The 16,781-nt window shown below is 35.1% G+C and overlaps 2 protein-coding genes across 2 annotated transcripts; one reads left to right on the top strand and one right to left on the bottom strand.

Annotated features, from left to right (window-relative positions):
* The first annotated feature begins 2,048 nt into the window (after positions 1 to 2,048).
* Positions 2,049 to 3,782, top strand: LOC113760321 (gibberellin 20 oxidase 1-D-like). The gene is made up of 3 exons (XM_027302875.1): positions 2,049 to 2,647; positions 2,769 to 3,090; positions 3,498 to 3,782. The coding sequence occupies exons 1-3, from the start codon at positions 2,049 to 2,051 to the stop codon at positions 3,780 to 3,782; spliced, it is 1,206 nt and encodes a 401-aa protein (XP_027158676.1).
* A 6,594-nt stretch (positions 3,783 to 10,376) lies between these two features.
* Positions 10,377 to 13,516, bottom strand: LOC113762810 (glyoxylate/hydroxypyruvate reductase HPR3). The gene is made up of 2 exons (XM_027306412.1): positions 13,011 to 13,516; positions 10,377 to 10,979 (listed from the first exon to the last, which is right to left on the bottom strand). The coding sequence occupies exons 1-2, from the start codon at positions 13,476 to 13,478 to the stop codon at positions 10,443 to 10,445; spliced, it is 1,005 nt and encodes a 334-aa protein (XP_027162213.1). The 5' UTR covers positions 13,479 to 13,516; the 3' UTR covers positions 10,377 to 10,442.
* Positions 13,517 to 16,781: the final 3,265 nt, after the last annotated feature.

Here is a 16,781-nt window from a genome sequence, read left to right as displayed (position 1 = left end):
ATTCCTTTTTCTTTCTGATAGTCTATGATTAAGATTTCATGATGAGCTCTTCTAGTTCCCATTTTGGAAGTTCTTTATTATTATTATTATTGTCTTCCGTTATGGCCCTAGAATTGGTTAACTCCCTTTTAATTAGATATAGTTCTCAAAAATTTTTTGGTATCTTGATTTAAAGCTCTACGTTGTTTTTTAACGTTAGTTTTAGTATTAACATAAAGGCTTATCATATCTCATCCACTGTCTACCAAGAAATTGATTATTCCTGCTAGATTTTCTTCATTAGTTTCGTATACATATTTTAGACGAAGTTATTCTTTTTCTTCTCTTTCAATACAATTATTTCTCTTTCATTCTTTCACTTTTATTGCTTATCCCAAAAGGACCCAACAGGTAAGATCTAGCTTAACAATGTACGAATAATCTCAATTAAAACTTTAACCATTATGATCTTCTATACTAATGATGTTTTGGCTTAAAACTGGAATTTGGAGGTTTCTTAGGTTTATTTAGGATTAGACTAAGAATAATTTCTTATATAAAACTTAGACAAAAATACAAAGACTAAAGTGAAAATATTAAAGCTAAGAAGTAACGAATACAAAAAGGCACCGGAAAGATTCACAAATGGTAGAATTTTTTAAATAATCATAATTGACGAAGAAATCATCTGCACCACATGCGATTCATGAAACGCACATACGCATACTCTGACAGGAAGAATGACACAGCAATGAATATAAAGATGCACCATTAATTTGTCAACAGCCGTTGAAGTTTAAAAACTGAAATCTAAAATTTGAATTTATTAAGTTATTGAATTATTAAGTATTAAATCGGACACATTTGAATGTATATCATATTAAGTGATAAGTGAATAACTTATCACACTTGATTTTAGAGCAAGTTTTGCTTAGAAAATTCAGTGTCACTTAATTAATTCGGATGTTCAATTTTTGGTTATCAAACACGTTTAAATATGTTAAGATCTGAATCCATTAAATTTAAGTGATGAATTGAATTAGCAAACAGAGCCTAAGACAAAATACATGAACTAAACTGCACGTATTACAAGCTAGGCAATAACAAGTTTAGAAAAGCGCACCAAAAAACCTCTCAAACGGCGGAATTTTATCGATAGTTATAAGTGACAAAGAAATCGACCATGTCGCATATGATTCATAAACACACACACACACATATATATATATATACACGCGCGTGCACACTTGCATTTTGAGAGGAAGAATGATGTACCAGTGAGTACAAAGTTCTAGCTTTTTTGTTGACCATTCCAAACTTAGACAAAAATACAAGGACTAAAGTGCAAATAATACAAGTTAAGAAATAACAGGCACAGAAAAGCACCGAAAAAAAGAAACTCAAAAAATAGAGGAACTTTTTAAATGGTCATAAGTAACGAAGAAATCCATCGTATCACATGTGATTCATAAAACGCACATACACACGCTGAGAGGAAATAAATGCAAGCAGCAGTGATTTGCTGACCTTTCCAAATTAAGACAAAAGTACAGGGACTGGTGTTTAAATATTATAAACAAAGAAATAAAAAATGGGACAGTGGCACAGGAGTTGGACTGAAGATCCGTTGACCATCAATGTAGGAAAGTTTTTTTTTTTTTTTTTTTTTGAAAAGATCAATGTAGGAAAGGTAGTCTTAACTAGAAGCCATGTTACAAGTGATTCATTTAATTAAACGCACGTACAATCATTAATTTTGAGAGGAAGAATGACGCAATAGTGAATACAAAGATTCCAGTACTAATATGCCGAGCTCCCCCATGACTATTGTCTAGAATTTTCTCTTCTTCACTTCCAACTCCTGAATTTGGCCAAACATCTTCAATTCCCTTTTCTCAAACGTTCATCAGGCTGCTGTGTCTTTCTTTTTCTGGCAACCACCCTCTCCCGTAACTCCCTCTCAAGTATCACCTTCAATAATTGTTTGTGATCGTTTTAAAAATTTTCTTGTACCTTCCACTCTGAACACATACATATACATATATATACACATATATAGAGAGAGACAGATGGAACATCCACTGGCAATTGCCAAGGTCAGATATTCTAACTTGGCAATGCCTAGTGCTGATCATCAGTTTTCACCATCTCCAACCAAAAATGAAACAAAAGATGAACAAAAGTCACTTGTCTTTGATGCATCTTTTCTCCAAAACCAATCCCATATACCCCACGAGTTCATATGGCCGGACCATGAAAAGCCTTGTCCTGAACCTCCTCCCATGCTTCATGTGCCTTGTGTAGATTTGAATGGCTTCCTCTCAGCGGACCCTCTCGCTGTCTCCACCACAACTCAGCTAGTAAGGCAGGCATGTCTTGAACATGGTTTCTTTCTTGTGGTTAACCATGGGGTCGACTCACAACTCCTAAAAGCAGCCCACAAGAGCATGGATTTCTTCTTTGACAAGCCATTGGAAGAAAAGCAGAGAGTCCAGAGAAAGCTTGGGGACCATTGTGGTTATGCTAGTAGTTTCACTAATAGGTTCTCCTCCAAACTTCCATGGAAAGAAACACTCTCGTTTAGATTTTGTGCTGATGATCAACAGGCCTCAAACATCGTCGAAAGCTACTTCTTGAATGCAATGGGTGAAGATTACAGAGAATTCGGGTATGCAATTGCATTTATACCCGTTGCTGTTTTGTCTTCTTACTTTTTTAGCCCAACACTACGAGTTTTATTTCTTCCTACTTTTACTGACGCAATAATTTTGCTTCTCCTTCCCCTTCAGGAAGGTACACCAAAAGTACTGTGAAGCCATGAGCAGTCTCTCTCTTAGAGTTATGGAGATTTTGGGAATTAGTCTTGGAGTAGGACCGATACATTTCAGAGAATTTTTTGCAGGAAATGATTCAATAATGAGATTAAACTACTATCCTCCATGCCAAAAACCTGATCTAACTCTTGGAACGGGCCCTCATTGTGACCCTACATCCTTAACAATTCTTCATCAGGATCATGTTGGGGGCCTTGAAGTGTACGTAAATGGAAAATGGCACTCCATTCCTCCTGACCCTGAAGCTTTTGTTGTCAATATTGGCGACACGTTCATGGTGAGTTACAACATAGTATTCCCTTGGTCTCACTATTGTTGGCTCTTTCATTGATTTGTCTCAACTACTGCTTTGTTCCAATTCTTTAAATTTTTTGTCTTATGTTTTTCTTTCTTTCTATATTTATTTATTTTTTGGTTTTTAACTTTAGGATATAGACTATGTGCTTGTAGTAATCTCTTTAATTTTACGTCTAAATATGAACCAATCATTTCTACCGGACCTTCGACAGAAGTTCTCCATCGTCCTACTAGCTCTTAATCCAACATGTCTAACAGGAAGCTCATTTCCCCTCGACCAACTTAATAAGGAGAAAGGAACTGCCTTAACAATATGCATTTTGTTTAAAGAGTTCGTCTTCTTTGCACGTATGATTGAAGTACTAATTGGGGATGGATGTCTTTCAGGCTCTTTCAAATGGCATCTACAAAAGTTGCTTGCATAGAGCTATTGTGAACTCTCAAACTCCGAGAAAATCTCTTGCATTCTTCCTGTGTCCCAAAATGGATAAGGTTGTAAGCCCTCCAAAAGAATTGGTCTCTTCTGATTATCCAAGGATGTTTCCAGATTTTAGATGGTCAGCCCTGCTTGAATTCACTCAGAAACATTACAGAGCTGACATGAAAACTCTGGAAGCTTTTGTGAAATGGCTGAGCACCGAAGGGATTCTCAAGATACAGCAACTTAATTAGTCAAGTCAAATATTTTGCAAATTCTAGTGTATTAGACCTAAGAATTTTAGATCAAGACGACGGGAAAGTATAAGCAAAAAGATGGACCATCAACCCCTGAAAATAGTTAAAAGACAGAATCCACCAAAAAGCCTATGATGATCATGGAGGGTAGTATTGCAGTTACATATGGCTGATGCTGTGCTACATAGTATTAGACTATAATATAGCCTCTACAGACAACAAAATCCAGTATGAGACTGTGCAATATCCAATTTTTAAGAATAAAGAGCTTTATGGTTTTCATGATAGCATTTGAGCTTTTCATCGCTGCTGAGGGATACCTGTCTACTTTGCCTTTGGTCATCCATTCAGGACCATTCTTGACTTGGAGAGCTGAATCCGTACGCACTCGTACAGTACAGTTGAAAGTACCAAACAAAATTAAAAACTGGATGATGCCTTCCCTTAGGAAAAATGGATAAAGTTTAAGATGATACCAGATGCAAGTGAAGCTTGATTAAGTGCTAGAACATAATAGTCAAAATCCATGATATATAGATTAAGGGTTTCTTTTATTTGATTTATTGTTAACGATTTTTGTACTCTAACATGTGCTGATGCTATAAAATTCCAAAAAGAAAAAGAATAGAAAAATTGGTGGCCATACTATAAAATTACCACTCATTTCTAAATGGTATGCACTTTGCCAGAAAAATTTACACGGATCCCATTTTTAATCTTTTACCTAAGAGCACAAAATATAAGGTGCCATGCTTTAAATAGTCGATATTGTTATCATGCTACGCCTCGTGACTAAGATCAGCATGGAATAAATATATGTGGATTGTATTTACCAATACAATCATTGATGCTAAATGCTTTCGTGCCACCCATTATCCCAGAAATATTTTCCTTGGACTAAATAAATAACAGGTATTCGCATTTATTTTATGATTTGCGAGTAATTTTATTTGAATATGGTCAAATTTTTAACGGGGACAGCTCTTCCAACGTTATTCTTTCATTTTCATGGGTTTTAAATTTGAAACTTCATGGTTAAGGAATGCAAGCCCCCTTCCACTTGCATCAACATTTGTTAATAGTCAATTGTTGCTACTTGATTGGAAATTCTTTGAAAGCAAAAGTGTGAAAAAATACACGTATTGGGTTGCGGTTGAGTTATGTTTTCCAATTATTAGGCAGAGATATTACATTATCTTCATGGTGGCCCTCGGAGTTGTAATGTCCAGTTTTGCAGCAGCACTAACTTGATCTTAAACCATCATTATTATGGCTGTTACCCTGAAGCAACTAATTATTCCATGTATATGGACCCTTTCTTCAGGAATTTCTTCATGGCCCTCCTTGACAAGTATCTTTCCGCTATAGAGCTATCATATCACCTTCTTTTTCCTGATACCTGAGTTGTCAGCCGTGGTCGAATACTGAGATCTTGAGGGGGTGCAGCAAGCATCTCAATGCCAACTAAGTCCGATAACGTTTTGACAAGAAACTTTGGGCGGGATATGCAAAAGGGAGATCAAGGCTTGAATTGGACGATAAATGAAGGAAAAAGAAAAGCAATTCCTGGAACAATTTTTTTATGGACAAAGTTATTCTCCGATCCCATCGCACCATGTTAGAATATTTGAATTTACATCATAATCTTAAGTTGTCCACATTTAAGAAAATGTCATGCAGTTATGTGGAATGAAAAAAATAAAAAAAGGATGCCAAATAAGATGGATCAATCATTGTATGAGATTTTTTGTAACCCTCCCACCCCATCCTTACATCCTTCCTTCCCCAACTGTCAGGTACAAAATTTGAACCCCGAATCTGACGATGGAGTTTTGAATGTTTTGAGTTAATTTGTTTTATAAATCTTTTACATATTTTTAAATTTTCTATTTTTTTCATAAATCGATGGCTTGAAAAGTAAAAAGATACAACATGCTAAAAATTATATATATAATTGTTTGTATTATTTTTAAGTTGGTGCAAAAAGGTATTATCATGGTTGTAAGTTATTGCAAGTTATTTTTAAGAGTATTATAAATCATTCAGAATTTTAAGTAATTTAACATTTCTTGTTCGAACCAAAGATACAAAAACTATTAAAGAGTGATCTTGTTATTAACTTTTAAATTTTCATTACAAAAACTATATCAATCAATTAACAAAAATTAAGAGATAAATTTAGTGTATTATGATAATTAAGGAATCACCAAAAAAAGGGCAAATTTAGAATGAAATTATATTCTCTCTCCAAATATGAGTTTTTAATATTATATTTTGAAATGGGTTTCAAATGTTACAAAAAGTTTAAAATATGAGAGCCAAATGAGATTTTTCGAAATTTGAGAGCACCAAGTGAAACTATCAAAAACCTCAGGGAAGGTTTCTGAAATTATCCCCGATTCAAAATGAAGAGTATTGGGAGAAAAGTGTCCAGGGGCAATTACTGTACAAGTTAGAAATATCACTAATGTCGCTATATGTTTATGCAAGCATTAGGCAATTTGGAAAACCTAATTATAGCTTCTTCTTCTTCTTTTTTAATGTACTAGAAAGAAACAAAAGTAGCTAAACATCGTGCACATGTGGTGGGATCCTTTAAACATGATTGCATATATTTTGGGCGGATGAAGAAGATCCCCCAGGCTATAATGGGTCAAGTACAACCTAAAATGGTGTAAGTCAACAAACAAATCGTTGCCGTCATTTATGGAACCATTACCAGTACAAGGTTGCATGAGATTTATTAAAGCTGTTAGGGGCAGTTTGCCTGTTTTGAGTGTGCTCTCCAGGTAGAAATGGCATTAACAAAAAGTGATCTTTAAAAAAGTGAATGGAAAATAAAGGGATTTTATTGATAAGAGACACGGTAGACGACAGTCTTGCAACAGTTTCGAGCATTTTCTTGTCCCTGTGTCTCATTTCATTTGTCATGTACACCAGGCTCAGTTTTCATAGAAAAGTTTCTTGCCTTTCTTGCTTATTCATACACTATTGTTTCAGGTAGATTAATTTGGGATAGGCTACATAGAACTCCCATAACTGAGGTTCAATTGAATTAAACCAGACATTTTTCTTCTAACCTGAATTCTTGTGTTACACTGGATTATCTTTTTTTTTTTTTTGGGACTACTTTGAATTTAAAACCTAACAGCAACAACAGTCATCCCTCCCTGTATATCATCTGTATGCATGGGTAACTTTGCCGTGAAAAACAAAAGAGAGAAAGAAATTTCTTACTTGAAATTTCAAACAAACGTATTGATGGCATTGGCGTCCGACGGAGAACAAGCCTCACAGGAAGGAAATGTTTTATATTTTTACCCAGTGATGCTCTGAAATTGAAGTTTTGGTTTGACCAGCCAAGGTAGAGACAAAATGTCAAAATCTCCTTTTGTTTCCTTGTACAAAGATTCTCCTTAGTTTTTGAGGATGGTGTCACTGAGTCAGCCATGGAATTGGAAGATTAGTAGACTAGTCATTTTCTTTGTTTTCATGTTCAAAAGTAGGTTGCAACAATCTATCTTCAGCTAGTTGATCAATATAAACTAAAAGCTAGCTCAAGTAATCAAGTGAAAATTGACTTCTTCTTTTTTTCAAAGTTTTTGGGATCATGCATTCATCCTCAAGGTGACTAAATGCTTTGAATGTATAAGCTCTAATGAGATGATTGACATCCCAACTTAAAAAGCCCAACATTTCCCCATGGAGAAGTGCTTTTGTAATCAAACTGTGCTATCTTTTCTGGATTGAGGGTTTTGAAGATCAATTAGCATTATAAGTTACCTAGCTGAACTTCCTTTGCTGCACAATTCAATTCGACTGGACATGGAATTTTTTCCGCACTTTCTTCTAGTGATACACGGCTATCTTTTCAGCTGGATGGATTGAGGAAGAAGAAAAACCATGAATGTGATCAAGCAAGCATCCCTCAGCTTTTGATGATTCTGGAACTTCACAAATCGATAACGACACCTGAGATTGCAAAGATCAATTGGAGTTGAAATCCGCTGAATTTGGCATGTAGAAAAACAAGCTACGAGACAGATTTTGTACATCAAGAAAACCGGACAAGGAAATAGCAGGCTGCACTGAGTTGATTGAACAAGTTTTGGAGCTTGGAAGCTTAGACCAATTCATGCACCATGTCTCGTAAGCATTTTGAAAGTTATAACTGCACAATTTTGTGAGGTGACCTTATTTTTCATTTGTTTGTTTGTCTGTACGATCTTTCTCAATCTAATGTGTGAGACTTATGCTTGAAAATTTTCGACAAACAGCCAAAGAGATTCCATATATATAGCTTGTATCTCGCTTTCCTTTATCCAAAATTCACTGTCAACTAGTTTAATTTAGTAGAAAAAAAACATGATCTAACCACTAATAAAAGCCATAAGCTCTAATCTATACATGATCATTACCTCATCTATTAGCAGGGCTAGGCAAACCCACGTTGTCTTGACTGAGACGACTGCTTAAGATTAATCTATAAGGAGGGAGAGAACAAAATGTGACTGAATAATTGAATGGACAACTGAATTCAATGGTAAACCTATGTACAACAACAACGTTCCTGTTGTTGATAACAGGAAGATAACACCTGATGCGAACATATATTGATATTTTAGTAGAATCACGTCTGAGATAACTACAATGTCTTTGACTCAATGGATTAAGTCTTCTGACTTGATTGTATAATGTTAAGGGTGTCATGGTCGAGGTCATTGACAATTTAACATCATGCTACAGTGTATATGAGTAAAACCTTATAGTTTACTAGGTAATTAAATTTTGTCCTACTATAAACTTCTTATCTTTGTGATGTGAACATTAAAAGCTTCCCTGTCATTTTTAAGAGGTCAATGGTGGGATTTCACCTCTCTATTCAGAGCACTGCCATTTTTTTTTTTTTAAAAAAAAAAAAAAATCAACCGTGGAACTTCACCTACCTATCTTTTGATGACTCGACTAAGTTAAATTGCACACCCTCATTTAGAACTCGAGGCCTATTGATCATAGGTTTTAGCAGTGTCCATAAGCAAAATAACGAGATTAAAAATTAAGTGAAAGGGTCTGTCTAATGAGTGTGTAAATGGGAATTCGTTAAGATGTAATTAGGGTGTTAATTTTTTTTTAAAAAAAATAAAGCTAATTAAGAAAAATATATAAATGCAAGAGAAAGTAATAATTAAAGCATTTCATATATTGATAATTTTACTTACCACTTGATGACTCTACTAATTGACATTGTACACCCCCATGTAGTAGGACGCAATGGGACCTAATAATTTGTTACAGGCAAAACATTTTAGCAACGTCAAAAGGTAAAATAATGAGATTAAAGTTGTGCAATATGAAGCCTTCCTTCTCAAACATTAATGAAATATTTATCAAACTAATTGAGCTAATTGGTTGTGGGGATTGGTGCACGAATTTTCATTAATCACTTTTAATCCCATCTATAGTTTGTTAATATAGATATTTCAATAGTTGTGGCTGGAAAATAATTCCCCGGCATTCAATAAAAAAAGAAAATAATTCCCCGTTGCATTGGAAAAAGACGGCAAAATTGGGTTCCGTAACAAATAATTGACGGACAATAAAGCCCAACCAAAAGAGAACTAATGGCAAATTTAAACGGTTAATAAAACTTCTGAAGTCTTGTTGGGCTCTGCAGGCTGGCTGAATTGAGGGCCTGTGTTTTTTTTTTTTTTTTTTCTTGTTTGGTCTGAATATTACAAATCCTACAAACCCCATCTTCCAAATTCTACACCAAAAACATCTATGTTTCATTATTCAGAAAAAATAAATAAAATTTTCATATAAATCTAAAAAAAAATCTATAAAACTTGGAATTAGTTTTCGAAAACTTGACAGTGTGTAAAGGAACAATCTTTGCGAAACTCAAATACACTTCTCTTTTACTTTTATAGCTTGGGCAAACAGCCCAATCAGGAGGGGAAATGACCCAACAAGGCCATAAGACAAAGATACTGCGGTAGGAAGATATTCAGGAAACAATCTTCATCATCGGCCTGGGCAAGGGATTTATGCACCATTAGTTTCTGATTATCAAGTTGAAAAGCAATCATAATATTGGCAAACTAGGGGGGGCAGTATCAGTCAGCTTGGGTAGGTGCTTTTTTTTTTTTGAAAAAAAAAGAAGAAGATCAAGATTGGTTTCCACTTATTTCTTTAACAATTTGAACCCGTGATCTCTCGATTTTAGATGAAACGACGCGTCATCGTCCAGCTTGGACAGTTCAATGAGCGGCGGCATCATTTTCAATTTCATCAACACATCCACTGTTTCACTAATACTTACCGCTAAAATTCACACCTCAAAGTCACCTGATATGCATTCCTAGTTGTAGCATGAATAAGTATGCAGCATAGTCAATTGAAATTAGAATGTTACCCGGAAAACATTGCAGAAGAAAATCTTATTTAGTGTATCAACCTCCAAAGACAACCTTCAGGAAACAGAGAATCATGTGTCTCTTTGCTTTTTTGCAACTTGCTTATTTGCATCAGAAAGATGTTCATTTCAGAGTTAAATCATATGAGATGACATAGCTTTCCTAATACCCTGTGGAGCTGAAGAAGCCAGTAATTCATCCACAAGATTGAAGGACGAGATATTGTCAAATTACAGTGCAATCAACGCATGAAATCATCGAATTGTACAGGAGAAAGTAATGGTTTGTTTGAGAAGAAAGCTTCCAAATTCCCGACCACGAGATCGTACAAATCCTTACAAGATTCCTCTGTGAAGACGGCAGAATGTGGTGAAAACACAACATTATCCAATTCAAGCAGCTCTTCAGGAACATTAGGTTCATGTTCAAAAACATCCAACCCTGCTCCTGCAATTTTTCCTTCCTGCAAGAACTGCACCAATGCCTTCTCATCTATGATGGCTCCACGAGCAGCATTAATAATTACTCCTTGCCTACCTAGTGCCTGGAGAACTTCCCTGTTGATCAGGTGATAGGTTTGGTCATTCAATGCACAACAAATAATAAGAACGTCGGAGTTGGATGCTAGTTCACAGACATCAGTATAAAAAGGGTATGAAACAGAAGGCTTCTTCTCCCTGGATTGGTATGAGATTTTGCAGCCAAAGGCCTCAAGCCTCTTCGCAACTTCCTGGCCAATCCTGCCCAGTCCAATTATCCCAACTCGCTTGCCTCCCAGCTGCAATCACAATTTTGTAGTCATTGATATTGAATTGAAAAGGTAAATCACACGACAATGGAATTTTCAGATGCCTATAGGTATCGTTGGCCCTCTTATATGCACCCTATAGGAATTTTCAGATGTCATTGATATGCACCCTACAATCAGTGAACCTGCCCAGTATCCGTAGTCATTTTTGTTTACGGTATCAAACATAGTGGATTTACACATCTCATTTCAGCTTAAATTGGTAATTTACAGGAAAAAGATTGTGGATAAATACATCCTGCCAGGAATTCACAAATGCAATTCGAGTTGTCTTCCCGACGAAATTTAGGATATCAAAGGCTAAGGTCACAAAAAAAACTCAGAATTGGATTCAAGATGCATTGCTCTAGTTTAGCATCTCCTTAGCCACTCTCCGATGATTACTTGTATGGCCTAAATTCCTAGCCATTCATTCAAGTTGGAAGGCTACAGTTTTCACATGATCAGGCATAAGCTAGTGTCAGCTATTAGCACATAAATTTGGGGTCCAGCACTGGACAGCCAACATTGGGAGGAGGACCTCTTGTTCAGAAAAGAAAAATCAAAGCAGAGACTCTTCACATTTACCACTTGCAAAAGTAATTCTTACAACTTGGGCCGCCAAATAGAAAATACACAATCAAGCAATAAAACAAAACAAAACAAAACCCTCGCGGCCCTACTTAAGTGTACTTAACTTCAAGTAGAAATACACAACCAAGTAGTAATAAAATGAAACCCCTACTACTTAATTATCTCAAGTATAATATACCAATGAAACTTAATAACGCATGCTAGACGTCACAAACATCACTATTGACTTCTTCCCCTACAATCCTCAACAAATCACAATGGAAAAACAAGTACTATTGATGGTTAAGGCACTGTTTAATAACTTAATTCAGTATTTAAAATTAATGGATTCAGGTTTTAACATTTTCAGATGTATTTGATAACCAAATATAAAATATCTGAATTAATTAAATAGCACTGAATTTATTAAGCAAAATTTGCTACAAAAAATAAGTGATAAACTATTCACTTATCACTTAATATGATACACACTCAAATGTGTTAGACTAATACTTAATAATTCAGTAACTTAATGAATTCAAATTTTAGATTTCAATTTGCAGGTTTGAGTTTTGTCAAAAGCACCCTAAGTCTGTAACTAAAAATTATTTTCACAAAGAAGTCAACAAACAGGGATTAACTTCCAAATATAGCTCACATCAATTCCCACGATTAAATTATTTCGGTTAATTGGGTAAAGCCATCGAAAGTGAGTCTCAGTCATATCTTCATATTTAATAATGAACACTGCAATACAAGTGCAATGAAGCCAGCGACTCAGCTGCAGCATGAATTTTGTGACACTAAGCATCTTACTTCTGCTGGAAACTAAAGCTATATTCAGTAGTGCAATTACGAATATCAGAAGCCGAATTTTATCATTTTTAAAAGGGCAAATTACACTTTACTCCCTTGTGATTTAGTATTTTTTTCCATATAACCCTGCTACGGTTTCAAAAGCTATACATAACCTCCTCATAGTTTAGATTAAAGTGTCAAAATGACTGAAATGATCATTCGTAACAGAATAACCTAAACTGTCAAAAATACCCTTATGTAAAGTTGAAAATTATTTATTAACCAAAGGAGGTTATGTGTATATTTTGAAAATTATAAGGGGGTTATATGGTAAAATATTAAATCATAAAGGGTTATATGATAAAATATAAAACTATACGTGGTTAGTGTGTCATGTATTTATAAGGGTAATTTCGATATTTAAAAATGTGCCATTACGAATGGTCATTTCCGTCATATTGACACTTTAATCTAAATAATGAGGAAATTATGTATAGTTTTTGAAACCGTAAAGGGTTACGTAGAAATAAAAAGACTAAACTACAGGGGGTAAAGTATAATTTGCCCTTTTAAAAAGGATGTTGAAAATTAAAGGGGTGGAGAAAGATGGTAACAAAAAAAAAAAGGAGAAAGATGGTAACAAACAAGGACCTTGGTTGCAAGAGGATAATCTCCTTTAACAGGCCAAAGCCCAGTTTTTAGAAAGCAATTAGCAGCACTGATTTTCCTCAACACGTCAACCCACAGCCCAACTGCCAAGTCGGCTACATCGGCGGAGAAGACAGAAGAGGCGTAGGCCACCGAAATACCGCGGCGGCGACACTCCTTAAGATCAATATGGTCCGGGCCAACGCTGCTGGTAACAACGAGACGGACAGACGGTAGAAGGCGGAGGGCGGAACTAAGGTACGCAACGACGGATGAAGTAAGAACTGCTGTTGTATTTTGTGCATGTATGGAGAGGAACTCTTCCAAGGGAATAGGAGATTCCCACGGTTTAAGCAACATGAATTTCTGTGAAAGATGCTTCTCGTATATGCGAAATATACTCGGCGGACCTAGGACTAAGACTTGGGGAAGATTTACTGATAATGTTTGGTTCGTGTGAATTTGAGCCATGAGGCTTTTGAGTTGAGGATTGAAACTTAGAAAGTAGGAAGAGCAGCCTAATGCTACTAACGGGGCATTTTCCGAACATTAATTAATCTGGCACCGTCTCTACTGGAAAAGAGGGTCCCGTGAAGGGGCCTCTATAAAGAAGAGAGCAGGGTCACTCCGCTCCAAAATTACTATTTAAAGTTGAAAGGACGAATCAAATTATTCAATACTCGAATCGAATTCAATTCAATTTTTGTAATAATTTGTTCAAATTTAGTTACTAATTAATCAAATCAAACACGAACAGTATTTTATATCTAATAACTTTCAAGATTAAAAAAACTCATTGGAGATCAGTTCGACAAATAAATAAGTCAAATTTGAATAAAATTTTAAATTCATTAAAATAATCAAACAAATTTGAATATTAAGCTGTTTGATTTGATTAGACTCGTTTACATCTCAAAAAACTACTCATCTAGTGCATTACTTGACTTTATGGATCGATGATCAAATCTTTATTAATTAAGCCAAACTCGTTCATGCAGGCCGAGTTTATAATAAAAATTTCCATCTCTGCTTCTTCTTCTTCTTTTTTTCAAGTAGCATCATCTATATTGCCGGGACTTATAAATTCTTACTTGAAACTTCAACAAATCAATCCTCAGTTAATGTGATTGGTTAAAGAATTTCACAGACTTGAGCTTTATGACAAACCATTTAATAGGAATGCAGTCAAATCACCTCACTTAGCACTTCCATGGAGCGAATGGCCACTAGATCATATCACAATTATCAAAAAGTGGTAGAAATGCACTTGCCAGTATCCGGGTTACCTGCCATTGAAAAGATGTCCACGAGGGGGTGGGACTAGGGAGAAAGAGTTCACGCTTCACAACTAGGGGTGCTAGCAAGTCAAGCTGCTCGCGAGTAGCTCGCGAGCAGCTTGATCAAAAGCTTGACTCGAGCTCGGTAAAATCGAGCTCGAGCTACTCGTTAAATTTAACGAGTCGAGTTCGAGCTCAAGAAATAAATACTCGAGTGCTCGTCGAGCTTAATCGAGCTTTCATATTTTATTTATATTATATATTTATATTATATTATATATTATATATTTTAAAAAAAAATTATAGATTTATTTCAAAACTCGAGCTCGAGCTCGAGTAGCTCGGGCTTGATATTTACTCGAGCTTAATCGAGCTCAAACGAGTCGAGCTCGAGTTAGCACAAATTTTGATTCGCAGCTCGAGCTCTGAGCTATGGTGCTTACTCGAGCTCGACTCGGCTCGATAGCACCTCTATTTCCACAACCATTCCACGACGCTTTTGAACGAGAATTGGACATGCGTAATTCGATAAGGGTGGCAATCAAGTCGGCCTCGAGAACGATGGATAACGTTGACACTCGAATATAATAGGTAACCCCCTTGATAATCAAGGGGTGTCGGATTGATATATCATGTTGACACTCGAATATAATAGATAACCTGCTGATCCAAACTTGTTAACACGTACGACTTGACAACTCAAATATAATAGGTCATGCTACCTAACCTAAACACGAACCTTCAGGTTCGCAGGTCAACCAAAATGACCAGTTCTTACATGAACCATAATGATTTCAATTTCATAGAAACCAAATGACAATTTGGAGATTTGTGGTTCACCGAACTACCCAAGCATAATTCACATAAATTCAATCTGAACAATCCAAACAAATTGTTGCCAGTCAAATACAAGTTTAAAGTTAATATATTACAATCCAAATCAAACTTATGACTTTAAGCGACAAGCAAGAAAGATGTATTAAGACAAAATCGCAGTTCACTCATTAACAGTTTAACTAGCTTCAAGAAAAGCACGAGATACAGAAATGAGAAGTTTGCAATTTCATTTTCCGATATCAACAATGTTGCAATTCCTTTTTTTTTCCCAACTCCGCTGTTTGATTGAACGATCTTAACCTACGCGAGCAACAAATATTACATTATGGACGTTAAACCATGTTCAAAATCTTTATGCAATACACTTAATCAAGTTTGAAACTGAACTCACTATTCACCAACCATCATGGATTGGAGATTGACCACATTAGAATTTGAATTCTCAATTATTGTTGCATCAGCCTCGTTTTTGTTACTATTTAGAGGCATGATGTTTTGAATTATATCCTCCAAATTTATATTTAGAGATTTTGCATTATAAGGATGAAGAAAATGTATGAGTGACAAAACTCAAACGGTAAAATATGTAGGAAAAAACTTTATGTACCTTCACCTTTATCTTCAAACAACCAGTCCTTGATGCAAACCAAAATTTAACAATCTGTGATGACAATGAACTATGAAATTGATCTAGAATCCTACCACCAAGTCTAAATACAGATTCAGAGACAACTATTGACACTGGAACACATAGAATGTCCCTTGCTAATTCACTCAAATCTGAAAATCGAAATTATTAAGATTTTCAACAATCATAAACATTAATCTCTGATAATCGTTTAACTCTTGATTCATCTAAATATAAGTTTAATTAACTTTTTTATGTATTAGAGGTAAATTCAAAAGTATCAAATTGATCAATTTCCTACATAAGTTACAAACAAAGATATATTAGATATGATAATAAAATAAAATAGTTAAAAATCATAATAACAATCATAATTTTATAAGGCAATAAAATAAAAAAATTTAATCTTCATACCTCTAAAACATTAAATGATTGGTTGTCTTCTCGTCTCTTAGCTCCATGAGAAGAGATCTCATTGCTATCTCGAAAGTATAATGGGGGTGCATCAGATATGTTGGAAGTCTTCCCATACTCATTGTAGGCATCAAATAGTGTATTTCTGATCTTGACTAGCCCATCGTTCCTTATGTTTTAAAAGAAAAAAAAAATACAAGTTAAGTGAGTGGCTGCTTTGCCTTTGGTAAATGGACGTGCATGATTTATGATGCGGGCACATAACACTTATTATTGGTGCATGCAGATGTATAATGCTACAGAGAAGAGTTGCAAGTATTAGATGGGAAGTTATGAAACTGAATGGAGGGGATTGAATGCATGACACCAATTTCAATGTATCATAAACATTTATTACTCCCTCCGTCCTATTTTGATAGGTCTAGTTTTTTTTCCACACAAATTAAGAAAATTACTTAATTTTATTGGAAGGATGAATTTGGAATCCTACTTTCTTAACATACCCTTACATTAATTGGAAGTTAGTCATACCCTTATATTAATAATTCATAAAAAGTTGATTTCATTAAATTCATGAAAAATTGAAATGAAAGAAGAATCAATTGTCATTTTAAATTT

Source organism: Coffea eugenioides, chromosome 2 (genome assembly GCF_003713205.1).
Source record: "Coffea eugenioides isolate CCC68of chromosome 2, Ceug_1.0, whole genome shotgun sequence".
Taxonomy (NCBI): Eukaryota; Viridiplantae; Streptophyta; class Magnoliopsida; order Gentianales; family Rubiaceae; genus Coffea; species Coffea eugenioides.
This window is presented reverse-complemented; position numbering and strand designations above follow the sequence as displayed.